At 46.3% G+C, this 14,752-nt stretch overlaps 3 protein-coding genes across 3 annotated transcripts; all 3 read left to right on the plus strand.

The window, feature by feature from the left end:
- The first annotated feature begins 3,227 nt into the window (after positions 1–3,227).
- On the plus strand, positions 3,228–6,318 carry LOC131290524 (uncharacterized). The gene is made up of 5 exons (XM_058319676.1): positions 3,228–3,683; positions 3,756–3,843; positions 4,884–5,364; positions 5,962–6,108; positions 6,205–6,318. The coding sequence occupies exons 1-5, from the start codon at positions 3,228–3,230 to the stop codon at positions 6,284–6,286; spliced, it is 1,254 nt and encodes a 417-aa protein (XP_058175659.1). The 3' UTR covers positions 6,287–6,318.
- A 783-nt stretch (positions 6,319–7,101) lies between these two features.
- LOC131291345 (microsomal glutathione S-transferase 1-like) lies at positions 7,102–8,507 on the plus strand. The gene is made up of 2 exons (XM_058320546.1): positions 7,102–7,328; positions 8,052–8,507. The coding sequence occupies exons 1-2, from the start codon at positions 7,203–7,205 to the stop codon at positions 8,382–8,384; spliced, it is 459 nt and encodes a 152-aa protein (XP_058176529.1). The 5' UTR covers positions 7,102–7,202; the 3' UTR covers positions 8,385–8,507.
- A 1,338-nt stretch (positions 8,508–9,845) lies between these two features.
- Positions 9,846–10,609, plus strand: LOC131291346 (microsomal glutathione S-transferase 1-like). The gene is made up of 3 exons (XM_058320547.1): positions 9,846–10,082; positions 10,202–10,287; positions 10,366–10,609. Exons 1-3 carry the CDS (start codon positions 9,957–9,959, stop codon positions 10,607–10,609), a joined length of 456 nt encoding a protein of 151 aa, XP_058176530.1. The 5' UTR covers positions 9,846–9,956.
- Positions 10,610–14,752: the final 4,143 nt, after the last annotated feature.

The following is a 14,752-nucleotide window of genomic DNA, read 5'->3' on the forward strand; positions in this document are numbered from 1 at the left end:
ATTGGTGTGCCGCCGCTTCCGGGAGGGTGCAGAAAAAGGGCGTGGAAGACCGAGGAAAGTCTTCCGAAAACCATTAGTCGGATCGAGCTCATTACAGACCCATTCCGCCAGGATCAACTTCTTTTCGAGCGGCCTGAAGTGAAGACGGAGGTGCGACGGGACCGGGTGTGTAGTAATTTTTCAATATTTATGATTATTTTGTTTCCGCAGCCTGTGTCACTGATGGTTTTATCTATTCCGGTACTGCGACGGTTCGTCTGACCCGCCCTCGCTCGACAAACAGCTCCGGCTTCGGTCCCATCCCAAAATCCCAACCCGAAATGGGAAAGGGTCAGTACACTTCAGTAAATGAATCGAGTAGCAAAACAACAAACGTGATAGGACGGCACACTTTACTTTTATTTGACTGACATCAAATCGCTTCCAATATTTTGCCACTGGAAGGTTCCTTGTAAAGTAGTTGTTGCAAATGTCGATTTACGATTTTATCAACTGCAGCATGTACCAATGTAGCCAATATGGTCAAGCAGCTTGATCGTAGAATTGTATACTATTTAGAGGGATGACAAATTGACCACTTTGGTAGTTACTTTAAGCTTCCCTTGAATCAATACCAAAAATACTTGCAACCCAACAACTTCCGTTGGCAGGTGGGGGACGATCCCGCAACTACTCGATCCTATCGCGATCCGCCTCATGGAAGATGAGCCATCAAGTGCAGCCGCATCTGGCGGAACTGTCGTCATTTCATCGTCGATTAGTGCTGCTAGCAGGCCGTACCGATGCCGGCATCCGACCTCAGATCGAACAAAACTACCGACATGTGCCGGAGCGCACTTTACGCTTCGATCGTTGAAGACGATTGGCTTACCGGAAAATAATCGTTTATATGTGTTCCTTTTTAACCGTAGTGTCATCGATCAAGTGGCTTATGCTCTACACTACGATGTAACCCTTGTAACCGAGCGGCTCCTCGCAGCAGGATAGCTTAGGCAGAGTAAGGAAATCCTTACAACTCCAACGAGCGGCAGGATCTTTCCTCCGGAAGGGAAAACTTTCTCCTTCATCCACCCAACACTTGTGTTTCGTGTATTTTGGGCGCGTGATTTACGGTATTTCCCTTCACCTTTCCGTTGGTTTGTTGTTTGTTTTCAAACCCTGAAGGATCATAAATTAAACATGTCCTGGTGTCCGGTTGCGCCTCTTGGTCTGGTGCATTTTCTCGAGCAATCGTTCAGGATGTGTTTAACGTATTCGTTGTTTCGATTCAGATATGATCAGTTGATTAGGAGACAGCAGAAGATAAAACGAATGGATGCAATGCAGAAAATATGACCATCTGGGAGACTCGGTAACCACATGTGTTGAAAGTCGGCATGCTCGCATGGACGTCGAACCGGGTCAAATTTCATCTTCGGTCATGGCAGTCAAAATGGACCTCCAAGACTCTTCGGGCGTCGACGGTTCTCGCTTGCAGATGCAGTATCGCTTCCGTCTAACGTCGGACAGGCTCTAATCTGGTTTAATGCAGGTCATATAATCTTCAATATCTCCACATACTCCACGCACATCGATGGGGCTTGGGCCTACGATTGATGTTTTGCGCCAAAGGCAGCCTCGAAGGTTAAGTTACTTTGACACGATATGTATGGACATTGATAGCACGACTTGATCAGATTGGAGTCTGTGCTGAGGCTGACCATTTATGAGATGTAGATGGATTTACTGGAATGAGTGATTCTCACGATTCTTCTTAATTTTATACCAATGTTACGTTTGGTTGTTTCTTTTCAGCCAGTTCATTGTTGTTTTGAAGAGATCCAAATAAGTAATTGCTGGGAATATATCGCAAACATCGTCACTTCTCGTTCAAGCGTCACTTCCTGGCAGCGTGGTAATTAGTCCGGTGTGTTGAATCATGCCGTTTTACTCACGCCAGCCGTCTACCTTCTCGGACTAGAAATGTCAATCTGGAGTGGAATTAGTTAGAAAACCTGCGCTGCTCCTGGAGCGCAGCAGCAGCAAACAAAGCGAGTGGTCACGGAAATGTCTTTTTGCCCACTTATACTTATGCTTTCTGGTGTTAGGATAGTCATAGCTCTATTGAGTGTACGTAACGTAAAGGGTAGCCCATTATCGCAATCGTGACTTTTAGCGAAAGGAACGTCCGGAAGTTGAGGTTGCACCAGTGTCGGGTTCCCCGGCAGTTGCTGATGAACTGTGCTATGTCCAGACTGGCCGCAAGTGCGGTGGTCGGTTTGTTACCTTGCATACTAGGTCATGCAGGATGTTTGCTAAACGAAAACAACCCAAAACAGATAAAAGTAAAACACCCACCCCCATCGCTGGATCGGAGGGGAAAAAGAAAAAAAAGCTCGTACTGCGTAAGACCTTTTCCAGCTAATTTTTCTTTTCTTCGCCTAAAGAAAACCGCTCACGCTTTCCACTGAGCCGTGCACTTTTCGCGCCATCGCACGCCACTAGAGCTACGAGGTCGCACGCTTGAACCGTTCGACGCAGTCAGTTACAATTCTGACTTCGACCGCATAAGATACGTTTTTGGACCGAACGGTCTGCAGGAAGCTACAGAGCGTGGCTGTTTGGTTTACAGTGCATTGCTTCAGTTGCAGCTTAGGCATCCAGTTCCACAACCGTACTAGAAAGAATATGAACTCAATCAACCTTAACTCGGATTTGGCAGTGTAAATCTCCATGTCTCTGTAGAGCTAGGATTTCTCGTGGGGTTGTGGTGGAAGGAATAGTCAAACAGGTTGTTCCATGTGCCAGTACCTCGCAGTGTAAGCATGCTCTCGGTGGTGTGATTTCAATGTCCAAGGTGGAGTGTGGATGCTGGATATGCAGGACAATGTAGGCTTGTAGTGGTTAAAGGTCGCGCTGTACCGTCGCAGACAACTGGTAGAGAGCTATAGACCACACGTCCAGTGGTAATCATCCCGATCGCCGGTAACTTCGCGCAGCGTAACAAAGAAACGGCGAGTCTCGCACAGAATCTTCGCATTCTCGCGCAATTACACTCCCGTACCTCAAACGTGGGCACGTACGTGGTGGGGAGTGTGTCCCAGCTACACGGATATATCTCGCGGTGCTGGATTGTGAGGGGGCAATTAACCAAAGTGTGCACCCCGCGAACGTCATCGAGAGAGAATGAGCATAAAACGACACCGACAGTGCTACCAGCCGCCACTTGCCAGTTCTAGACGGTCGCCATGTACGATCTGCAGTGTTTCGCGTCTCTCAACTCAGGCCCAGTCCTGGTGGTGGTGCTCCAGAGTGTCCTGTTGGTGTACGGTACGGTAGTTGCAGGACAAAACGGAACCTCACCTGGTGCCAAAGGTGAAGGGACAGATAGGGCAAGTCGTGACGTGCGATTCCTGACAGCGTTTGAAACCGGTTCCGATGTTTACGACGCAACCGAGTTCAGCCTCTATCCAGTGGAGTGGAATGGGGCAGACGACACCGGAAGCAGGCACCAAGATGGAAGTGAGTTGGAGCAGCTGCTTGAAGGTGGTGCTGTAGATGGAGGGTACCACTTAGGCGATGTACCGGAATTTGCAAGCACCCACCGGGACGGCGACGAGGTTCTACGTCTTTTCGATACGGTGCCATCTGAGTTTGGATCCGATGGAATCAAACAACGTGAACTGTTCGTGGATACTTTCACGGTGAGTAAGAAGGCCAAGCATACCACCACTGCTCTATACTTTTGAGCATTCAGGAAACATTTTGAATTTCAGCAAGGACAGAGCGATCTCAGTTCCGATTTGTCTCTTACCGGTCCGAGAACCAGCTCCCATACTTCACCCTCACCGGATCAAACGGAAGGTAAATGGCAACCGGCGTCGTAGCTGGTTCCGGGTGCAGGGATTACGTTGCTGTTCGGTGGTGAATGTTATATATTAGTTAGTTTAACACGAACTTCGATGATGCACATAATATGGTCGTAAAGAGAAAAAAAGCCCAACTCCAACTTACACACCGGCCCAAAACAAAACCCCGCATCAAAACAAGACACACTACAATGGTGAGCGACATAATAAATTATGGCGCGGTAGCATGGTATCGGCTCGCGGAAAACCATTGAGCCAACCGGTTTGCCCAATGGCCGTTGCACTTGAACGGGTTCGAAAGGCAACGTGATCGTGTTGCCACAAGAGGCGCGCAAACGAAGCCTTGTGGTATTCGTGTGTAGCATCACTACACGCCAGTCGAGGGAACCTGTCGCTCTGAACTCGACCCGTTCGCTTCCTCGTGCATTCCATGCAGATTTTCAAGTTGTAAACATGCGTCGGAAGTAAAAATAGTACAAATTCACATGCGTTCCCCCGAGCAGCATCCCTGACAGCATCAATGCGAGAGGCATTTTTCATCGAGAACACTAAGGTTAACCGATGATGTAAACCCAATCTCCTCGCGTAATAAGGTGTTCTCAATGCATGAAGCGCGACTATGGTTAATCGCGATGAGAAATGCACATCTCATTGTTTAAATATTGTCGGGGTTGTAGTTTTCCTGTTCTTCACTGTGTCTCTTATACTCACTGTCTTTACATTCGCCTTTCCGTTTATGTCTGCACCACGATCGCACTCGCATCTCTGGAAAATCCTCGGCACGTCTTCTGGTAAACGTTGGTCTCTACCATTTCGAACCAAAACGCTCACACACGTGCAAGGTGATATCTGCACACGTGCTCGATGACTGATGGTACAATGCACACGGCATGCTGATACACCGCACACTCCGAATCGGATCGATCTGTCGCACGAACACCCACACGCCGGTATATATCACGGATGCTGCACCTGCGCCGGTAAAAGCAGAAATTTTAGTGATGGCAGCGTCCTCGCCTTTAACCCGCGTTTCAGAGTTTTTCCGTGGCATGTGGCAGAGTGTTGGCGAGTCCCGACCATCGACGGGACTGTCCGGAAGTATCCAGCGGCTCATACCGCACCGCTTCCGGCCGCACTTTGTAAACACCTCCAAGGGTCTGCGGAACATCCCGCATCAGTTAAACGATGGCCAGCTACAGCTGGCACCGGAGGACGCACTAGCGGCCGGTTCACCGACGTCCAACGGTGCCCAATCGAATGGTGTTTCCAGTGCGACCACCAAACCAACCGGCAGCTCCAGCCCGATCGGCTCGCTGTTTAACAGCTTCAAGCGCAAACTGAAGGCCATCTACCCGGGCACGGTGTGGTGCGGCGACGGCAACCAGGCAAAGAGCGAGGATGACATCGGGTTTTTCTACCTCACCGACAGCTGCTGCCGGGCGCACGACCTATGTCCGATCACAATCGCTGCCGGTGAGCAGTTCAATCGACTGAAGAACAACGGCCACTTCACACGGTACGTATATACACATGTGCGCGTCGAGCTAAGGATGATTAGAAAATATTATGCACACTCGTGTGCGATCGGTGTGTGACTCAACAACACGAAATCGATTTAGCAGACTTTCCACACATCCGCAATTCATTGCGCGAACCCATCCTCGGAGTGGATACAGTTGCCATTTTCCCCTGCGCCACCGTTTCAACCAAGTGGAACCGAACGTTCCATTCATTGTCTCAGTTTCAGTGGCATAGTTACTCCCAAACGTTGTCGTACAACGTGAAGCCAATTTGAACCATTTTCTCTTTCCATTAATATAGCATAACAAGTTGATAAAATAACCTATATTTCCAGGTTAGCTGAAGCTTCATTCATGTTGGTTAAATGTTGATCCTGATTGGATGCCTCGTAAACTTAAGCACACTTTCGATTTGTGATTTGTAAGATAAGATTGGATTTACGTAGTCAGAATCAAACGCCGTACTCGAACGCATTGGACGATAATTTTCAGAAGTAATTATGTACCAGCTAAGAGACCAATAAGATATTACACTCCATGTTAACAAGACAACCACAACCAAGCGCTAACCCATGTTGTTCTAATCCCAACAGCTCGCACTGTGATTGTGACAAAAAGTTCTACAACTGCCTCAAGAACGCCAACACGCTCGTGTCGCGCCAAATTGGTTACACCTACTTCAACCTGCTCAAACCACAGTGCTTCCGCCACGAACATCCCAAGTTGAACTGCACCAAAAGGTATCTATAGCGGGAAATCGTGTTGCAGGCGGAGCAGTCTGCCAAAAACCACGTGAAGTACTTCTAACCGGATGTCATTTTCCGTGGGTTTTTCAGGAGTCGTGGCAAATGTTTGACGTACGTCGTCGATGAAACGCAGCCGAAGCAGTGGCAGTGGTTCGATAATCTTATCTACTAAGCAGCCAGCGGAGTCGACGGGGATGGGTTCGCGATGCTGGCGTTCCAACGTACGCTTATTCTATTTAGTACACACAATAGAGGACGAAAAAGGAATAACTCTGTACTTCCTTTTAATTTATATATGTTTCTTTTGATAACCATTTACAGATTCGAGCGCGAGAAGGCCATCTCGTTTGCAAATATGTGATAACCGTAGAAAATTTGCTTTAACCAGTATCAACAACCTCTATTGACAATTGTTGCAACGATGTTAAATATGTTAAAAAATATTGAGTAGGGTTGTATCCAGATTTGAATTGTGTATTACATTAGGAGTCACCAAAAATGGAATACTCAAGTGAAGATATTGTTTTATTTGTTTAATTACCCATACTTGCAATGAATGGGTTCGCCACCATAAGAACTTGTTTTTGGCCACCCGAGTTGACTGGTTTGAATATTTTAATAAGTTTTTACGATTTGTACGCCCCTGTTGAGGGCTTTTACTAATAGTAATTTTGAAAATTTTGAAAGTGCAATAAAAAGTAAAACCAAACCGAGGGTATCTTGCTACACGTTCACATGCTCATGAGGTTATGCTGCGGCAACCGAAACAGCGGCATGTTTATGCGATACCATATGTTTTTTAAAGGTCGCGCGCATCACACACACTACCGGCCCTTCGGAAGAACAAACGCAAGCTGTACTCTGCGTAGTTGGTATATGCCACACACACACACGACATGCCGCAACAATCGGCAACGTCATTCCCACGGATAGGTTCGGCCGCACATCGCCGCGAACCCGGCAATCAGTAAACTGTTCAGAGGGTAAGTCGCCGGCACGGTTCAACGAGCGGTGAACGTAAAGCCATCTCAACATCTTTTGCAGTCGTCGTCAACTATTGAAAGGTCCTGCGAACCACTCCAATCAACATGACATCCTTACTGAACAACATCAACGATGAGGTGTTCGGAACGTACATCTTCTGGGCGGCGGTTTTGGTAGCGAAAATGCTGCTCATGTCCTTGCTGACCGGTCGGGCACGTTTCAAGAAGGGCGTAAGTATACTGCAATAGTGAGAGTAGCATTAATATCATTTGGTTACAAATCGCGCAGCCCAGGATCGAACATGCTTTCGACAGTTTGACAAGGTTAAACCCTACGGTGCCATTGCAGGTGTAGTGAATGCCACCGGTGTAATTGAAAAACAAAAACTATCTGACCTAAACCGTAGAGAGTTTAACTGAATTACGCAACATTCCACCGGCATCTGTGTTGCCGGCAGTGATAGGAAAATGCTGCACCCAGCACGCACACGCGCACGTTTCATGTTTTGGTTACGGTTGTTTAAAAACAACGCCGGCTTTAAACAGGCGTTTCTTTTCAAGGTCACGCTGGCGGCCATGCGTTCATTACAGTGTTATTTTTGACTCGCTTCGGCCAGTTTTATATGTACATCTTAAAAAAGTGTACTCCTGCTATAGGAATGTGACCAGCGGCATAAAATACACCAGTCATGCCGAAGTGTTGCACGGTTTATGGAGCGAAGATGTTATGCGACTCAGTCATGATGACTTGCATCTTCTTCAAGGCATACCATGATATGACGTACGCATACTTTGCGAAGAAGATTCCAGATCCCGTACCAATACGGCTGCAGTGACAAATGAGTTTGACCCTCGCCTCCCCTCGATAAGCTTTATCGAACTCCGAACGTAATCGTACTCATCCGCCAAGTGAAGAAATCGCAAACTTACTTACCCTAATCCTCCACCCAACAGGTGTTCGCCAACGAGGAAGATTTGGCCGGCGCAAAGAAACCGAATGCGAAGCCGAAGTTTGATGATCCGGACGTGGAGCGGGTGCGCCGGGCCCATCGCAACGATCTGGAGAACATCCTGCCCTTCTTCACCGTCGGCCTGCTGTACATGCTGACCAACCCGAGTCCGTTCATCGCGATCAACCTATTCCGGGCGGTGGCCATCAGCCGCATCCTGCACACGATCGTGTACGCCGTGGTGGTGATTCCACAGCCGGCTCGCGGCCTCTCGTGGGGCGTCGCCTACGCGGCCACTTTCTACATGGCCATCCAAACGGCTCTGTATTTCCTCTAAAGATGGCTCTGTCCACTCGTGCCTGCGCCACGCTTGCATTCCAGTTTTCGGTGTGCCTTTTAGATGTGCAGATAGACTCTAGAAAGATTAAGCATAAAGAAAAGGAATAAACATAAACTGTGCGCGACAATGGCTTAGTTTTAATCGTACATATAACACGTTGTTCGGCAGGTGTATCTATCTAGCAGGTTCAAACAGTTTTCCAAAGCGTGCGAAATCTTACGTTTAACCCGATCAGTTTCAGCAGGCCTGATGTTAACGACTCCCTTCAGTGATCCGTCAAGTTTTCATCGATGTTTACTTTTCTCTCTTTTTTGCTTGTCTGACATTAACCTTGGCTGAGGGCAAAGGCCCCCGTATCGCGGATCGTTTAAATCCCGCAAGCGCTTACGATAGAGAAGCGCTAGCAAGGGATGGCCGGGTAACGACGATAGGTAATATGAACTTCTGCCATCAGTCAAACTTTGCGCCAGCTCGTGTTCGGACGTTTCGGTTTGTTGTTGAGCGGTAGAGTCATATAAGTATCCAGCAGTACAGCAGAAAGCCAGCCTCATCATGTCTTTCGCCACGGCATTCAACAATATCAATACGGAGGTGTACAACGCATACGTGTTCTGGTCAGCGGTGTTGGTGGCAAAAATGCTATTCATGGCCCCACTGACCGCAATCCAGCGTTTCAAAAATAAGGTGTGTGCGTGAGTATATCAAGCGCAAGTTGTGCTAGAGATCAGTGTGATTTAATCTTGCTATCAATTATTTTAAATCTATACATGATAAGGCGAGTACATTACATAACAATATTTTTCAAGGATGCTAAAAACTGATCCTAAATGTATTAATTTGAAAACCATCAAAGTAAAACCCCTTAGGAGTGAAGGCACACAAGGCTATCCTGATCTAAAAAAGAAACTTGGATTTTCAAACTGTTCATCGTCCGCATCGGGAACAAAATATAAAGACAGACGAAGAAAACACCCCGATAACGGAGCGGAACCACTTTCACTATGCTCTAGCGCAGGGTTCGTCAAACTATTGTAGTCAATTCGGTCAACAGATTCTATTGAGAATACCAAGCGAAATTATTTTTGATTCTTTAATATGCTTTAACTGTAGTCGGTCGGGTGTAAGTTAAACTTTCGTAGTAAAAATGATTCAATTGTCATACTATGCTCGCGATGCTCATAAACGTAGATCAAGAGATGGCGACCTCTGCCCACACCCAAAAGAAGAGCCCATAAGTGGCTGCACAGCCACTTGATTTTGTTTGGGCTTTCTCTACAACTTTAGTTTTCTATCTTTCCCTTTCTCTCTCTCTCTCTCTACCGTTGTCTGATCCAACTCGCTTAACAGTTAGTTGGTATGTAGGGAAAGCCATGAATTTTGGGTGTTTTCATTCAGTTTCAATCTGGACCGCAACGCTAGTTGATCGTAGCTTTTTCTTCGTCGCATTCCGGGGTAGTTTTGGAACATCACTCTGCTACACTTGGCTAATAAGATTGTTTTGCAAGGCAAACTTTGAGGTTATAGTTTGAAGTTTACTGTTTCGTTTGAACTAACATTCATCATTCTAACATGACGAATGTTTTTGATTCGGTGAACGATGCTGCTCTGCGGGCTTATCTATTTTGGGTGTCAGTGTTGACATTGAAGATGCTGTTGATGTCTCCTTTAACTTCGGTGACCCGAGTCCGGAAGATGGTAGGTGACTGAACACAATCGATCTCAGAAAGGTTGCATAACGGTTCGCTATAGGATGTTACCTATACAGGCATAGTATTACGTTCAAGTTCACACCTTTTTCACGTTGCTTATTTCAGGCCTTTGCCAATCCAGAAGATACCAATGCAGTTAGCAGGAAACTGAAGCCAAAGCTCGACGATCCGGACGTAGAGCGAGTACGCAGGTAAGTGTTTGTCGCCACATCAGAGAAAACGTTGGACCCATTTAATCACCTATACCTTGTTTTGCTTTACCTTGTTAGAGCGCACCAGAACGATCTGGAGAACATCCTGCCATTTTTCGTGATCGGGTTCCTGTACCTGCTGACCGACCCGGCTCCGTTCCTGGCGATAAACCTGTTCCGGCTAGTAGCGGCCTCTCGCATTATCCACACGCTGGTGTATGCCGTTGTCGTTGTTCCGCAGCCGGCCCGCTTCCTCGCCTTTATAGGCGCGATGCTTCCAATGCAGTACATGGCCGTTAAGACCATCCTATACTTCCTGTAGAGCTGAAAAAGAAATTTAAAAATAATAATAATTTTCGTTCCCTTGACTAGCGGTACTTAGATGGGCATGCGGGTTGATAAAAAGGCGCATTTCAGATTGAAATTCAATCAATGTTCCTTGTTGGTGTTGGAAGAGTTAGCAATGTTCAGATATGCAGCTCGTTTACAAAATAAAACAAAAAATTAAAAACAAATCGAAAAAAAACTAAAGCATATTGACTCATGTTGCGTTTTATCTAAAACTTAGAAAGAAAAACCCCGCCCGAAGTCTTCTACAAAAGCCATGGTGCTGGTGCTACAATAAAAAAAATAAACCGATAGCAAAACAAACACGCGAACTTCAATGCGCAGAGGAAAAGGTTAGGTGGAACAACGAGCCACCCTCAGGTTTAAATAAGTCTTGCAGTCCAGTCAGAAAAATTCAAAGTTTTCTCTCTTCGGTGATCTAATGCTTTTCGGTATTAAGTAACATATTCAGGTGCTTAATCAATGCCTTCTCGAATGCAATATTCTTCAATATTTAACAACCCTCATCGCATGCTGTACCACATTTCAACCCCCATGCAACACATGGTTTAGATTAAACACAAAAAAATCCCTACTGGAGAAAACTAAACAGGAGAGTTCATGTTTTGACCGTTCGTTATGGGAAGCGCAAGCCAACGGAAATGCTGCGCATACTTTAAACCTGCGAAGGGCGCCTACCGAACGGACACGAATACGATGCAGTCCCGGTCCAGTGTTGGTACGCATACACAACCATGGCTGTGCGTCAGCAGCTTTTTCTTTGCCACTTTCGCCAGTCAGAGTTTTCTGAATCGATTCCCCTTCTTTTGCGTGATGCTTCCCTTCGATGGAAGAAAAAAATCCAACCAACCCGACCTTCCTACCGGCGCAGATCGTGCATGCAGGAACATGTTGCTGCATGTCGCTTTCAGCTAACCCATCTCTGAGGCACTCGACATGCAGTAACCCTAATGTCTTCCTTCAAAACAAAATTTACGGATTCGTTGGTTCTGGTATTCGCAGTCTCCAGATTCCAAACTCGAAATATTATCGAAAATACTTTAATCAATAGTTGCTTCTGTTTTTTTAGGTTGTTCTTAACTGTTCACGAGCAAAACATTAAAAGAAAATATGCAGCAGGAGTACTTCTAAAAATATAAATATTTTTTAAAGGATGTAGATAAAGTTATTATTCATTTAACTTATTTTTTTTCTTTTACATTTTGTGACTAATAAAACAAACTACCATATCTGCAAAGAAAAACAGTCGCCTATATGATCTTTACTTTCAAGTAGTAGACATTTTTACCTACTAAAATATGTATTGATGGTTATAGTTCAGCGTTTTCGGCTATGAACAAATGTCGATAATCAATGCAGTCTTGCTGATGGCCGATTTGTTCACTGAATAAGAATAAAAGTTTGAATTGTCTTTGTAATTGTATTACTCGCCTGTTTCGCGATTAATCGATCGTTCGCTCTATTATGCACATTTGTACAGGACGTTTTGAAGAATTAAAGAACGACAGATTGCGGAATGTTGTTATCACTTAACTAGGAGTGTTGTGTTTCCAGTGCATATTATCCTTTTCCAGTAGGGCATTGCTCACTAGACGCGATAATTGTGGTCCACCGTATAGATGTTGTGAATCAGAGGCATGGCCACGAATTCCCGAGGCGAGCGCGCGCGTACACGCAGATGAATCACCACGAGATGAACTCCGCCGAAATGAACGCAACGCGGCGTTAATAAAAGCGAGGTTTCCGCGGCGAATTTCTTTATTTCATTGCTGCTCGTCAGCCGGCACGACAGTGTTGTTGGGTAGTGAATAAGTGGTGTGTGGTTTCGAACGTCCCCTAAAACGAATTGTGCAAGATGTTTGTGAAAAGTTTGTGAGCTGTGATTAAGAAGTTCCAATGGAGTGTGGAATCACTGCCGACGGGAGCAGTCGTGAAAGGACATGGAGCAGTGAGACACCAGAAGATCTTGCTCGCAATGGTTTATCTTGTCTGTCGAAACAAGTAAATTCAAAGTCCTTGTCGACAGATAGATAAATCACTGCGAAAGTCTTTCACCATCGTCCTCTCTACACACTACTAGCTGCAAAACTACTAAAAAAGCCGGTAACGAAACTTAAAGATCACCGTTGCATTGCCGGCGCCAACACCATCAACCGGGGCTGCTGTGTGTCACGCGGATCCGTTACACGCCAAAACATGTTCGAACATGTTTACCGGCGCGCGCTTTTAAAGTCCATGTGCTCGGTGGTACCGTATTACACACCTCCGGTAATACCGGAGGAGCAAGCAGAAGGCATGGGAAAGTGTTTCCCCGGACGTGGGGAAGAAAACCATATGATATGAGTCATTGGAGACCGGTGTGCGTCAGCGGGTCAAATTCAAAGTCATTCTAATATTGCGCAAATTTGCTGTAATTCGTTACGTTGGTTGTGCAATTTTGAAGTTGGTGAAAAATGTATGCACGCAATGGGGGAGAGGAGCTAGTAGTGCAGCGTCGAAGCTTTCCTGCGCAAGAACATACCAAGGACCTACTCGGTAGTGGACGTCCTACATACTTCACAGGTCCTCGGTTTAACGGAACCGGCACAAAAGAGTCACAATATTTTAACAACTTGAAAGTAAAAGCAGGTCGCCAAAACGGGGTAGATGTCATGATGGGTGAACTGAGGCGGTTTCATTCATCTGTTCAAGCGAACGAAACAAGCGAAGGCTTCTGCCATCACATCTTGCGGCGCCCTGATACCGTTTTCGACGGTCAAATTCTATGGAATCGCGCGAGTCACGATGAATACACATCCAGCACAACGGCAAATAGCGTCAGTTGATGACCATTGGAATGCATGCGTTGGTCTTGAGCTGGGGGGGTGAGAGAGCGAAACTGGAAAATTGCGTCATCCCCGCCGCTGCACGGCGAGTGACGTGCAGCGTGGTGTGGCGGCACGTTTTTATGTGCAGGCGGGAATTCCAACCGGCTACGCTGATTATTCATCCGATCGACCAGCTGAGACACCCCTGAGGCGTATCGTGTGGTCTCTGATAGGGAACTGATCGCCACCAGTATCCGGAAGAAACAACCCCACAATCAAAATCGAACTTTTGCTTAAACAAAACACCATCAACGCGACTACTATCAAGCAACCGGCGACGGATGTGTGGAAAAAAAGTAACCTATGACGAACAGCTCGGGAAACCGTTAAGAACTCGATATGAAAACAATCTTTTAGCCTATTTTTGTTAGTCCTTTTCGATCGCGTGTTATTTTTCTCGCGAATGTAAACCGTTAGTGCGCCGTCACAGCTAGATGATGGGGCTGACGAAAGTTGTTTACACCATGACGCCTTTTTTATACAGCGACATACGAGTAGTATTTCTCATGCTTGATAAGCTAAATTCGATTGTCTTGGTATTTGATACAGTATATTTAATTGCTTGCGTTTCCTTTCGAACTTTTCTACCAAACCCGACCGTAGAAAACAAGAGCTGCCCAGTGAACAGCTTTGCTGCAATTGAAATGCAATGATGACACTCCACGTACCTTAACACTCATTTCCGGTGACTCATGAACCCAGGCGGAGGTGATGTAAAACCGTCCGTTAGTGGCGGTCATATATTTCGTCATATTAAACAACCCCCCTCCTTTCCCCCATTGGTGGTGTACAAGTGCATTTCCCGTTGCTGTGCAGTCGTCGATAGGAGAAATCGTTAAAAGTTTCTTTGCATTCTAAAAGCCTGGGAAGTAATGCGAAAGCGAGCCGGTATATCAACAGCGAGTACCGGGCATCGACGGTGGCCAGCACGAACACGTCATTATATTTTCCTGGTACGCGAACGCCGGACGATGATTCAGCAGACAAACCCGTCATCTCGCCGCGAAATGAACTCCACGTAAGAGCAAAAAAAAAGGAAAAAAAGGTGCGTATTCGCGATCCGCGAGCGGCCTTGGGGTGTTCACTGGCGGAGTCGGCGCTAGCGCGGATGAACCCGCGAGTCGCGATATGCACGTCATGAAGGTTTTCCTGGACCGCGATGATAACGGTGCTGAGCAGCGTTTTGTTTTGACAATTATTGTTTTCAATTGCACGGGCTTTTCCTTGGCAACGTGTCTAAACATGCAAAT

Source organism: Anopheles ziemanni, chromosome X, assembly GCF_943734765.1.
Source record: "Anopheles ziemanni chromosome X, idAnoZiCoDA_A2_x.2, whole genome shotgun sequence".
Taxonomy (NCBI): domain Eukaryota; kingdom Metazoa; phylum Arthropoda; class Insecta; order Diptera; family Culicidae; genus Anopheles; species Anopheles ziemanni.

What these genes read in the sequence shown, in the direction of transcription:
- LOC131290524 (XM_058319676.1), top strand. Translation starts at nt 3,228, where the DNA reads ATGTACGATCTGCAGTGTTTCGCGTCTCTCAACTCAGGCCCAGTCCTG. An exon ending in TGTTCGTGGATACTTTCACG is followed by an intron (nt 3,684 to 3,755) that starts GTGAGTAAGAAG and finishes TTTGAATTTCAG; the next exon opens with CAAGGACAGAGCGATCTCAG. An exon ending in AACAACGGCCACTTCACACG is followed by an intron (nt 5,365 to 5,961) that starts GTACGTATATAC and finishes TAATCCCAACAG; the next exon opens with CTCGCACTGTGATTGTGACA.
- LOC131291346 (XM_058320547.1), top strand. Translation starts at nt 9,957, where the DNA reads ATGACGAATGTTTTTGATTCGGTGAACGATGCTGCTCTGCGGGCTTAT. An exon ending in TGACCCGAGTCCGGAAGATG is followed by an intron (nt 10,083 to 10,201) that starts GTAGGTGACTGA and finishes TGCTTATTTCAG; the next exon opens with GCCTTTGCCAATCCAGAAGA. An exon ending in GACGTAGAGCGAGTACGCAG is followed by an intron (nt 10,288 to 10,365) that starts GTAAGTGTTTGT and finishes TTACCTTGTTAG; the next exon opens with AGCGCACCAGAACGATCTGG.
- LOC131291345 (XM_058320546.1), top strand. Translation starts at nt 7,203, where the DNA reads ATGACATCCTTACTGAACAACATCAACGATGAGGTGTTCGGAACGTAC. An exon ending in GGGCACGTTTCAAGAAGGGC is followed by an intron (nt 7,329 to 8,051) that starts GTAAGTATACTG and finishes TCCACCCAACAG; the next exon opens with GTGTTCGCCAACGAGGAAGA.